This window comes from Lytechinus variegatus, chromosome 11 (genome assembly GCF_018143015.1).
Source record: "Lytechinus variegatus isolate NC3 chromosome 11, Lvar_3.0, whole genome shotgun sequence".
Taxonomy (NCBI): domain Eukaryota; kingdom Metazoa; phylum Echinodermata; class Echinoidea; order Temnopleuroida; family Toxopneustidae; genus Lytechinus; species Lytechinus variegatus.
This window is the reverse complement of record NC_054750.1, coordinates 80,623-93,125: the sequence shown is the minus strand read 5'-3', so window position 1 is coordinate 93,125 and position 12,503 is coordinate 80,623. Positions and strand designations below refer to the sequence as shown.

Genomic DNA, 12,503 nt, shown 5'->3' with positions numbered 1-12,503 from the left:
ACATGTAGTATAAGAAGTGGAATTGGAACATTTTGGACAGTATTATCAGATCAATTTTATTTTATGTCATTTTATTTTGTTTTTATTTATATTTTTGTTTTACCTTTGTAGTGAAATTGTATTCTGGGATCACTTTTCATCTCTTAGATAATATATTAAATTTTATCTGAGATAAATTTGTATATTCCATGTCTGAAGATAATAACCGGCAGAGCAGTACCTGCATAGACAAGTCCCTCTAATCATTAGAACAAAGGTGATGTACTTGTGCCCAAGTATATTTGAAAAGAAAATGAATAAACTTGAAATAGGGTGAGGGCTAGTATATTTCTGTATCAATTCCATTGATAATATGTGATAGTACTACTAAACAGGAATGCCTTTTTTCAGACAAAATTTCAACTTAGATTTTGGCCATAGAGTAGGCCTTTTTTCACATAGGAAATGGGTCATTCTAGATGATTTTCAGACTCTTTGATAAATTCTAAGTGGCATATATGATTGCACAGTCTTTATTATTGGACATTGCTTCAGAAAAAAAATGTTTCTCATTATACCAATTTGCAAAGATTTAAGTGTATTTTATCTCACTGATTTAAGTGGAGAAAACAAAATTATGTGAGATGAAATGGATCTCAGAATACCACCCCTGGTCATACGACCAAACGTTACACTAAATGACAAACTCGGTAATGGTTGGATGATATATTTCAAGTGATTTTAGCCATGATGATGTTATACAATCTGAGAAGAAGAAGATAGTAATGGATTCAAATCTTGTTTTTCTTGCCAAAGTGGTCATGGAATGAGTACAAGGACTACTCCAATCTCAAGGCCCTCCTTAGGTACCAAGCATTGAAAGGAGAGATAGAGAACACAGAATCAGAACTACAAATCCTTAGACCTATGACAGATGGACCAGGAACTAGTCAGGGAAGTGATGTTGGATTTGTTAAGAATGGTCTAAATCCAGACAAGTGGTTTCTGCAGGTGCATTATTTGAAGGTAAAATAATCTTTATTTATACATGTACCTACGTATTATTATTCATAAGAGTTTTGAAAAATATAAAAATTACGGAAAGTGTTTTGTCAACATTTTACATCTGAAAAATTGTAAAATCTGACAATTTTCTTGATTTTGATTGGCTGAGAAGCAAAGGTTTATCTGCTGGATAAAATGCAATTTGTCAGATAAAACATAATAATAATGATTGGCATTTATATAGCGCTTTATCAATCTACGACTATTCAAAGCACTTCACAATTATTATTACCCGGTCACTGGATTCATAGCATTCCACGCAGCCTGTTAGGCGCAAACTTGCTAAACCAACCACAATGACGGTTGTTTCCTACCGTTACCCAATTAGCACCTGGGTGAGATTGGCAAAGTGTGGATTGACGCCTTGCCAAAGGACGCTAGACCATGGTGGGATTCGAACACACAACCATCTGATTACAAGGCAAGAGTCAGAACCACTACACCATGGCGCTTCCACACATCCAACAAGTCCTCTGAATGAAACATTTCCTTGGGGATATATCAACAAGACCACAATTCACACAATGCCATTCTTTACCCTTTACCCAGAATTTTTCAATAGCCATCACAGTATACAGGAAGTGAATAGGCATGAGCGCGATGGTGCAAGATTTCACAGGAGGTGAAAGAAAGATGCTCTATTCAATGAGGCATTAGCGGAGTTGAGTGCAGCGTCTCTTTCACCAAATGCGAAATATCGCACCATGGCACAGATAAAAATATTCGCTATTTGTGTTGTACAGCGCCTCGGGGCTTAGCGAAAATATGAAAAAAAGAGTTTTTCCCTGCAGTATTCTATGAAAAGGGAGCAAAAATATTGGAAGCAAAAAGCAAATCCCACAAGCACACATGACCTCTGGCAGCATTGCGCATGTAGCCAGCAAGCTATGCGCGTATTTAACCTTCAATTTTACTGAGTGCAAAAAATTGAATCGTATTGTGACGTCGCCTCCTAAGGCCGTGCAACGGTACATTTTGAATGGTACGTCGTGTGTGCAACGATAAGAATGTTTGACATTTAGTCTCCCATTTGCTTGCGTACAACAAGCTAAGTAGGCGTTGTACAATACATCTTACAATTGAGTTTGAAATCTAATGCTTGAATGTTTCTCAAGGAGCGGAGTTCATATATTGTACGTACATGTATTCCAGAATGTGATTATATAATTTATCTCTATCGAAAGACAAATAGAGATGTCAATCTATATATTGTATCCTACATGAATTATATCCTGTAAACACTGTAGTGATTGGTTGAAATACAATCAAGTCACCAAACATTTTCTATCTATTCACTTGAAACAAAATGGCCATGTCCACTGGGCGGGTCCTGTGAAGGGACGGGGTAGTCACTAATTGGGTTTTGCTGGCCTGATGGCTTCAGGGAAAGTAGGTCAGTCAACCTGGCTCTGCTCGTGATGTTTAAAACTTTTCTATGATCTTGCAACGTCTCCTGTGTTGATTTCTCTCTTATACTGTGAAATTTAGGGTGTGTTCAAATTGATTTCCAAATTTAAACGGCAACATGGATCATGATTGAAAACATGATTACAAAACACATATATGATGAGAAACAAAGGGTGTGTTCAATGTCCACTATTCCTGGTCATAATTAAAACGTTTTTCAAATCACGATTTGGAGGAAAATTGAAACGTCGAAAAAGATGCGTTTGTAAATACGATCAGCTCAAATTTACGACAGTGAGCATCATGAATGCGACATTGCGTTTTGTAATGTCTTTAAATTTGCTCTTGCAGTGGAATTCTACACAGACAGATGCCAGAACTGAGATTTCTTATGATGGGTCAAACTGAGCACAAAAGCGGGAAATTTAGAGACAATCAACATATAATGGCTTTATATTTTCGACACTGAACGTGCACTGCTGATCATGTTCGTTTTATGTCTTTAAGAATTGAGTTTTCAATCTTGATTTATGCTTCTGTTTGAATTTGAAAATCAACATTGACCACACCCTTAGTATACTCTGGTGCCAGTGGGTTTCTTCTCTCCTAACCACATGACCATACCATCTTAACCTACTCTTACTCATTGCCTGTGTACCAGACCTATGGACTGGAAGAGGTCTTTGTTTCTCATTCTCTCACATAATGATACCTTGCACATCCATCTGACCATCCTCTTCTTGGCCTTTACAATTTGCTCCATGCTGGATGATTTTGTTGCCCGTGACTCCTCCTTCTTTAGTGAGTAACAGGCGAGGTGGGGGAGGGCATTCATTTTCATTTCCAGAATATTGTGTCAAAATCTATCACAAAATTTGATTTGTTTTAAAATAAAAATATCAAAATTTTATGCCATAAGAATTTTGAGGGGGCCATCCCTCAAAATGTTTGCCTCATTACACCACTATCTGTTCATACCCTGATATTACTAGGAGATTTTTCGCTCTTGCCCCCCCCCCCCCCCCAGACCCCTCTTACTTTCTTGTTCTTCTTTTGGTGGTATACTTCCCAATGCCCCACAGTGGGAGCCAACCGCTACCAGAGGTCATGCATTTCCACACACTTGCAATCATTCCCTTTTAGGTATGAAGGCCCTTGAGGTAAGGAAGGGAGAGAATTCTCTTCCAGACACTGTTAATCCTTGCTGTCACAGCTGATGACTCATCTCATTTGGAAGCCAACATATCACCAATGTAGCAGACATCACAAAGTCAAACTTTGAAAATTCATATTCCATTCTTCCTTGAAATCATCTGCTTTTGTTGAAACCAACTTTATAGCCTGGCAGCCTTAGTATTATGAAAATAAAACAAATCTGTAGGTATGATTTAACATTAGTCCTTTTTTTGCTTTAATTTTCTAAACAGGGATATTTTCTCTTACATCACATAACTAGGCATCTGACCATGGAGAAAACCCTCTGCTTCATTAATCATTATGTGATGCGTTACCATGGAAACTTGGTCCTGTCAAAAGACATATTCAGCCTCTTGTTTGAAGAGTACCCTGAGTTAAAGTGAGTGCATGGTCCATTTTCAAATTATCTACTTTTATATGTAAAAATAATGAAGTTTACAGATATATGTACTCAGGGAAGCAGGGGATATGAAGCAACGTTATTGATATCTTTAGAGACAGTGATTTTCCGTTTCTGAAAATCTGGAATTCCGTTTCAACTTGATCTAAAAAATAGAAATTCCGTTTTGTCACTGTAAATGTACGCAGCAAAAACCTGAATTCCGTTTTGCAAAGGTGAATTCTGTGAATTTTTACATTAAGTATGAGAACCAAACGGAATTTCCCTTTTATTTACCTATAAAACGGAAAATCACTGTCCCTATATCTTAGACTGAATTAAATACTGGACATGTTTTCACAAATATCATATAATTATTGTTGAAGTAAATACGTACTAAATACATGTATGTTATATTCTATTGAAATATACACTGTACCTATTGCCATTGAAGGGAAATTGGTCCCATTATCACTGGCAAAGATGACTTTGCAGAACTTGGTATATATGCCCTTCAGTGCTTGGTTTTCTTATGTTTTTATGATTATTAATAAAGCCTAATACATAATTGTACTATCATTGTGTATATGTTCATATCCATAATAAATATGAATTAAGTTTTACATTTGGTTATTTGTAGGTGCAAAATGCAATCTTATAGATAATTAGATTAAAAGATTTTTTGATAAGGAATCTGGTTCAATTACATGTACTATAATGACTTTGTGTCTGTACATTGTCTCTGTCTTCTTTCTGTATTATTCTTTATGAGATAAAATCACTTCCTGTGGAATACAAATTCTTTGATCTTCAAGTTTTAATCTGCATGAATTATTTGCTTTATTTTTATTACTTTATTATTTTACATGATACTTATATAGACATAGAGGCATCACCATGGAAACTATCTATTCAGAGTGGTTGGATAAACCAGGAATGCCAGATGAGTTGGATCCACAGATTTACCAGCATGACAATACTCTGGTTTCTAATGTACTCTCTGAGGTATGGAATTCATTAAATATTCTACCAAATTGCCATTTGTGATTATGAAGATGTTGGTAAATGTTATGATTGGAATTGATGGTGACGATGATGCTACCTTGTATAAAGAAGACCTAATGAATGAATAAATAAATAAATGACATAAATAAATAAATAAAGGATGATGTTGATATTGTTTGTGATGGTAGTAATGGTGATGATGGTAATAATGATGATGGTGATATTGTTGGTGATGGTGGTGATGATGATGATGATTATGATGATTATATTGTTGGTGATGGTGGTGATGATGATGATTATGGTGATGACGGGGATGATGTTGATGGTGATAATTATGGTGATGATGATGATGAATTGATGATTGTGATGATGATGATGGATATAAAATCACTTCAATATTCCACATAAGTTATAAAAACAGAGCCCATCCTTTTGCAAATTCAAAATAGTCCTAGGCTAAATTACATAAATGGATCTTGAGGCTATTCTCTAGGGATAGGACAATAAACATTCACAGGGCATTTGAGCTTGCTGCTTTCCTTCCTGGGCAAATTTTGAATATTGCAACTTTTTAATGATCTGAAATTTCATTAGCAAAAAAATTTATAGGTAATGATATCTGATATTTGACAGGTTGAAAGATGGAAATCTTATAACAAGTTTCATCAGAAATCCAAGAAGACAAAAAAGAAGAAGAGAAGAAGAGTGATGTCTCCTTTGTTTCAAAATAATCCTGCTTTAAAGGTAATAACCATTCTTTAAATCATGGCCACCTTGACAAATCTCGGGACAACCATGCGTCATTTTCTAGGATGTAGCATGTTGATATCTTTAAGGTAAATCAGTGTTATTTTATTCTACCAGATTGGCAATAAGAAAAATTGGTGTTAGTTTATGCATCCTTTAAATGAACTGTGCCATGTCTCATTGAAATGTTCAATTTGATAATCTAACAATTTATGCACAATTTTCCTTATTACTCAGTGTTATGAGGATAATGTTGTTGGCTCTTCTGATGGCTGTTCATGCAGCAGTTGATCAACACTACAATTTACACCTGCTTACTCAATTGATGATGAAAATACACATTCATTGTTTCTCTAGCTCTACCAAATAAAAAAAATGCCAACAGTTTGACAACTGAGAGGGTTTATGAACGGTCATGTTTTTGAAATGCTGGGAAACAATGATCAGCTGTTTGCACTGGAAGTTCCCATCCCAGCACATCAGGGTACTGGGAAGGATTTTTTTTACTTGGGGAAGTTGATATTACTCAGTATTGGCATTAGGGCAATAAGCAGAATTTAAATCGCTCTGTCTTGAACTTTCTTTAGGAGACAATTAAAATTTGCTGACCCCAGATGTAAAAAGCACTGGAAATAGCTGTAATACAGCATGTCCAACACAAAGTTTTAAAGCAGATACGAACCAATAGCGCCATCTCGAGTCCTCAACTACTCATACCTGGCCAGTTTCCTGACCCATAATGCTGGTGTCAATGAGAGACCACACACAGTTCACTCCCTCTTTAATGGCACTGTAAATGGGTATAACTTACCACAGCATTATATACATGTACCTTTACACCAGTAATCTACTATTCACTTTATACATCTGGATGAAACTTTAATTGATATGGTCTAATAATATATGCATCAGGAATGCTTTCTATCCAAGGTTTGTATTTATGTGCAGACAGGTTCAGCTAACAAGTTTTGTTATTTTTTCATGTTCAGGCATGGGACAATTCCAGTGTAAACTAATGAATACAGTAAAACCGCCAAAGAGCTTGACAAAAACTATTAACAAGGTTTCTAACTCCACACTTGTCACTAATGTCACTGTATTAACCCACCCACTTTTTATGTAAAAATAAATCATGGTTTCACATTATGTACACTACCTTTGTGAATTCAGGTCTACATGTTTAAAAATTGAAGAAAATATTTTTATTTTTTAGCTTACTCCAGATCAGCTGATCCTCCTCTTAGAAGGAATGTTAGATGTGGAAACCATGGCAAGAGAAACTCTGGTTGATCTTGATACAACCTACTGTCTCAAAGATCAGAATGCAGAGGTACGACATCGTTGGTGTGAGCTAGTCATCAAACACAAGCTTACTAAGTCATATCCTGATGTCCGTCTCTTCTTGAAAGAAGAACAGGTACGAGCAACCCCAAACTATCTTTCTTGTGTCTCTTTCCATAACCCCCAAATTTAATCAGTTTATTGGCTCCTCAGGATACATACACATACCAAATTTGGTGAAAATCTGCCAAACTGTTCTTGAGATATGCAATCATGAGAACGGGATGTGTTGATAGACAAACAACCAGAAAACATAATGCCTCCAGACACTTTGTAGCAGAGGCATAAAAATTCAACATTTTATTTGCCGTTTTTGTTGGATTAAAATGCATCAATATTGAGCTGAAATATCGCGATATTGAAGTGTTCCAAATGTAATGACGATTACCATTTCCATAGAGCAGTCATCATTTATAATCATTATCAAACAAATTGTGTTCAGATATTAGATATAGATAAAAATTACAAATGTATATTGTGAGAAATTACCCAAGAGGTCATTTTTCACACCAAATATTTACACCAATTGTCCATACAGTGGCTACGGGATACACAAAATTATTAGACTAGAATATATTTGTTATGCCAGTAGAATATTGCCAAGGCTTGTATCTGATTTACTAAATTTCATATTTGAGAATGCATTCTAATCAACACAGCTAACATTCTGTTTGGTACATGTGTCTACATAACATTGTGTGATACACTATCTTCCTATCTCTATACATTAGCTCATGATACACAATATCACATTCTAGCTCTCTCATTCTAATTACTGAAATGTAATTACACCATCAGATATTCTTTATAAAGTATTTTCAGAGGAAAATTTTCTTGGACAACTCAACATATTTATTCAAATACATCAGTACATCACCAAATCTTTTTAACTTGAGTTCTTGATCCAGATATTCATCTTGTCTGCCATCCCCCCAAAAAAAGTCTGCATCCTTCCATGCTCCACTCTCTCTAAACAATAGTAAAAAAACCCAACAACATATGATTCATGCTGTAGGCAAAAGGTAAACTGACATGGAATATATGATTAACATGTTCGCCTTGTATCCTCACAATGGAAGAGCCAGAGTTAAAGAGCTTCACTGATGATTTATTTAAGGCCATGCATAAATAAAGATAAATAATAAATTCAAGATATGATTTTTAAATCTGGTGCATGATGATCCATAAAAAACTGCTCTTCTATAGAGGCATCTTGCTATTTTTCTTCAAAGTCAATTATTTTTAAGATCAGTGATGGGCTATTTCTTCCAACTTCTTCCATACCTCATCGATGAGATACTTGTGTCCATGGATAAGCTGCATGGTGCTGCTTCTCAGCCATGCCAAGTCAAGATAATTATTTGAGAATACTTATGATTCCCAGTTCTGGTACATCACAAACAATAAAATTGTCAAAAATTGCCCTCTTCCATAGAGGTATCATGCTCGCTAGATTCAGAAGGTCTCTCTTCTTCGCCTCAGTGATGCCCATTGCTTACATATATTTAGTTCCCTCATTGATGAGGTTTTTATGTGCTTGGATGTGCTGGTGCAGCTATGAAGTGACATTCTTGGTTAACACGCATTGCTTCTCAAACTCAGTTGAGTGACTGATCAAGCGACCACCTAAACTGAGCAACTTTCACTTTTGATATGGGTATTTGCAACATGGCCTTCACTTCAGGCTCAAACATACTGAAGTTGGTGACCTTTCCTACCATATTTCTTTTACTCTGTTTTATGATTTGTACAGGACTTTCAAATTCATGAAGTTGAATTTCCTTGTTGATAGCTGTTGAGATGATTCCATGAATGTTATTAGGGGGCATGTAGGTATAGCCAGGTTCAAAATATTTCATAGTGAGTCTTTGTGTGGCAGACGACTTTATTATCTTATGAGTAAACCTGATAATGTCCTATTCTTGTTTTTTGAGAGTAACAATTGTCTGTGAAAAGTGTAATATCCTCTTTTTTGCGATAATGATTTGTCATATGCTCTTTATCAGTATGGAGAGCCTCTCTCTTGTCTTGCATCTGTAAGATGTGAGGGATATTTCTTGCAAGTTTCACATCCAAAGGTTGCACAAATTTATCCTCCAAGAAGTGGATGAGCATTATCATGTGATGTACAATGAGTACACTCATCACAACTAGGCTTTCTCAAAGATATGTTCAATGTCTTGTATATTCAATGAAAGATTTGATACGAAACCTTCAAATGTTCATTCTTCTCACAAAACTTTTTGTGTAGTTTTGTAATCGATAAGGACGATGGGAAGTATTTCCTGTGAGGAGCTAGCTTCTAGTGTGATACACATAGTCTATATGATTCTGTGTGTTGTAGCTCTGCCTCAGTTTGTGCAGTCTGTGCTTATTTGCCTGTGTGTGTCATCCTCTTATCATTCATAATGTTGAGAGAAGATATCACAAAACCATCATTCTTAAAACCATGAGTGTGAAGGAAGAATTTTTATACAAACAATATTTCGCCTCTCATTTTCGTCTTTGCATTTTGTTTTTGTTTGACGTTCCTTACAAAGAAGTGCCGTCTATCATTGTAGCATCTGCTCCAAAACATTCCAAATATTATATTCGCGCTCTGTCATTGATATCCTGTGCATGCATTTACGTTTGCATGAACATGGTGGCAACAGCATGATTGGCCACGTTTCTCTCCAAACCTTGTACTTTTAACCTGCTTTTTTGTGTGTAGAAAATGCAATGAGCACAGTACATGATAACTAGATGTACATGTTTCACTGTCATAAGTATTAATTGAGGAGATACATTGATAAACAATATATTAATATACATTCTTTAATAACTCTTTATGATATAAAAGGTTCATGGATGTGATGTAATACAAGTATAATTTTGTATTGGGTTTAGTCTCTACAATTCTTGGTTATGTCGGGTATTAATGGCAAAATAAATGGAATTTTAGATATGTTTTGTGACTTGAACCTGTGTAACTCAGTAAAGTTACAATTGGATGAATAGGGATTCCTTGTGCCATCTCAGGAATGTTTTCCGGCCTTCTGGTATTGTAGCTCACCTGGGCCATCTTAGGAATCCCTGCAGGGGTTTCGCGATGCCCATCTTTTCTGTCACAGGAATACTTTTTGATTATCTTGGTTGTCTGATGAATCTGCTAGGTTGTCTTGACAATCTGTCGAGCTTTCTTGGGTATCTGTTGAGCCTCCTCAAGATGCAGTTGAGCTATCTCCAGAATTTGTTGGGTTGTCTTTCTTCAAATACATGCATCTTGCAGACTTTCTCTTGGAATAAAGTTGAAAAACGTTTTAATCGAAAATGATTTTAATGAAAGTAATATCCATCGCACCCCAAAGACCAGATTAATACATATTTAGGATACATAAATATAAGGACATAACATAATGACTATAACACCATTCTCAATGCCTATAATTATTTCATGTATAAAACTCTAGATAGCATTTGACTGCCACCCTCGGTGCCTGAGTGGGTATTTTTCTGATATCCGTGCAAACACTTCATATTAAGTGTTCAATCAGGATAAGGATTGTATGACCGAAATCCTTGTACTAAAGGACAATTTTAGTACCTTTCTACGTTTGTGGTCCTTTGACTTATCGACCATAACTGCAATATTTTCTTAAATTGTGTGCACATGCATACATCTTAGCAATCTAATACATTTTCTCTGTTAACAAATCGGCATTGTGTCCAGCAAATATAATATCCCCATGCAAGGCATATATGTACATGTTTCAAATAAGGATTAAGAAAAGTTTGGAGTGATGGTGATCAAAGTTGGACCTCCAACTTTAATAGCCTTTTATAAGATCTCATGTTTGTCAGACGAACAATAAATTATAATATGGAATAGTGCGTATACTAGAAAATCTACTCTTGCCTACCTTGTTTCTGTTGGGAAAATTTGATGAAAGAGCATATTCAAAATTATAAGAAATTCTAAATGCCAAAAAATGACTGACATAGTTATGACAGATCACGGCATGTTGAAACAGGTCTATATCGAGGATTTGTTTACTCACATTGAAATATTAAATTCCCTTGTCATTGTCTCTCTCTTTCTTGTGTGTATTTCTCTGTATGTCTGTGTAGGCAATGGGTGTCTTTCTTTATGGGGAGATGATGGCGTCAGAAGATTTACTACAACAGGAGTTAGCAAGGGAGTGCTTTAAATCTGTTGCCATGGAGATAGATAGAGGATGCTACAGAACAGTCCATGAGATGGTTTATGGAAAGCCAGCAGAGAGAGATGATGGTTGATTCACTTGGCACTGGATTAAGACAGATAGACACTGCTACAGAACAGTCCATGAGATGGTTTATGGAAAGCCAGCAGAGAGAGACGATGGTTGATTCACTTGGCACTGGATTAAGACAGATAGACACCGCTACAGAACAGTCCATGAGATGGTTTATGGAAAGCCAGCAGAGAGGGACGATGGTTGATTCACTTGGCACTGGATTAAGACAGATAGACACTGCTACAGAACAGTCCATGAGATGGTTTATGGAAAGCCAGCAGAGAGAGACGATGGTTGATTCACTTGGCACTGGATTAAGACAGATAGACACCGCTACAGAACAGTCCATGAGATGGTTTATGGAAAGCCAGCAGAGAGAGACGATGGTTGATTCACTTGGCATTGGATTGAGTGAAATAGATAAAAGTTGGAACAGGACAAGAAAGTCAGTAAAGATAAATTATTGTAGATTTCCAAGTTTGGATGGTATAGGATATGATGAGATGAAAAAAAAGTAAGAGATTTGAAAGAAAAATGATCGCATTCTCTTGGCACGAACCAGAGACAAATAAACTGTGGATTCTACAGGAATGACCTTGACAAAATTTGGATAGAGTCAGCAAAGGCAGATGATTGAAGATTTTCATGGCAGTGGCCTGTTATAGGCAGATGCATGTGTAGGTAAACAGTACTACAGGACTTTTCTTAAGATGCTTAACCCTATCTAGGCCCGGGGGGGGGGGGGGCTCGACATTTTATTTAAGAATTTTATAATGTAGGAAAATTTTTTATCTAAAATATGCTTCAAAATAATTATTTTCACCTGACAAAAATTGTTACTTTTACACTTTATTTTGTTCAAGCCCAAATGGTTTTAAGATCATGATAATGCTGAATATCTATGCTTTAAAATGGTATAGGTTTTCAAACAAGAATTGGTTTTATCAGGTTAAGATCACACATTTCATTGGTCAAGTACATTAAGCAGCTTGAAAACGAGAATACTGCACTCTGATTGGTGAAAGAGAACACACACTCAAATTTGTTAAATAATATTTTAGACCCACCCCAAAGTACAATTGTATGTATTATCACTCCATCATCCAAGGTAAAAGTGGGCGTTT

General features: G+C 35.9%; 1 protein-coding gene across 1 annotated transcript in view; it reads left to right on the top strand.

Annotated features, from left to right (window-relative positions):
* LOC121423616 (aminopeptidase O-like) overlaps positions 1–12,130 on the top strand; it is a 57,313-nt gene extending 45,183 nt beyond the window's left edge. Inside the window, exons 7-12 of the mRNA XM_041619002.1 lie at positions 796–1,005; positions 3,879–4,027; positions 4,909–5,032; positions 5,666–5,776; positions 6,993–7,196; positions 11,231–12,130. Coding sequence (XP_041474936.1) covers positions 796–1,005; positions 3,879–4,027; positions 4,909–5,032; positions 5,666–5,776; positions 6,993–7,196; positions 11,231–11,398 — 966 coding nt within the window. The 3' untranslated portion in view covers positions 11,399–12,130. The remainder of the gene's footprint in view (positions 1–795; positions 1,006–3,878; positions 4,028–4,908; positions 5,033–5,665; positions 5,777–6,992; positions 7,197–11,230) is intronic.
* Positions 12,131–12,503: the final 373 nt, after the last annotated feature.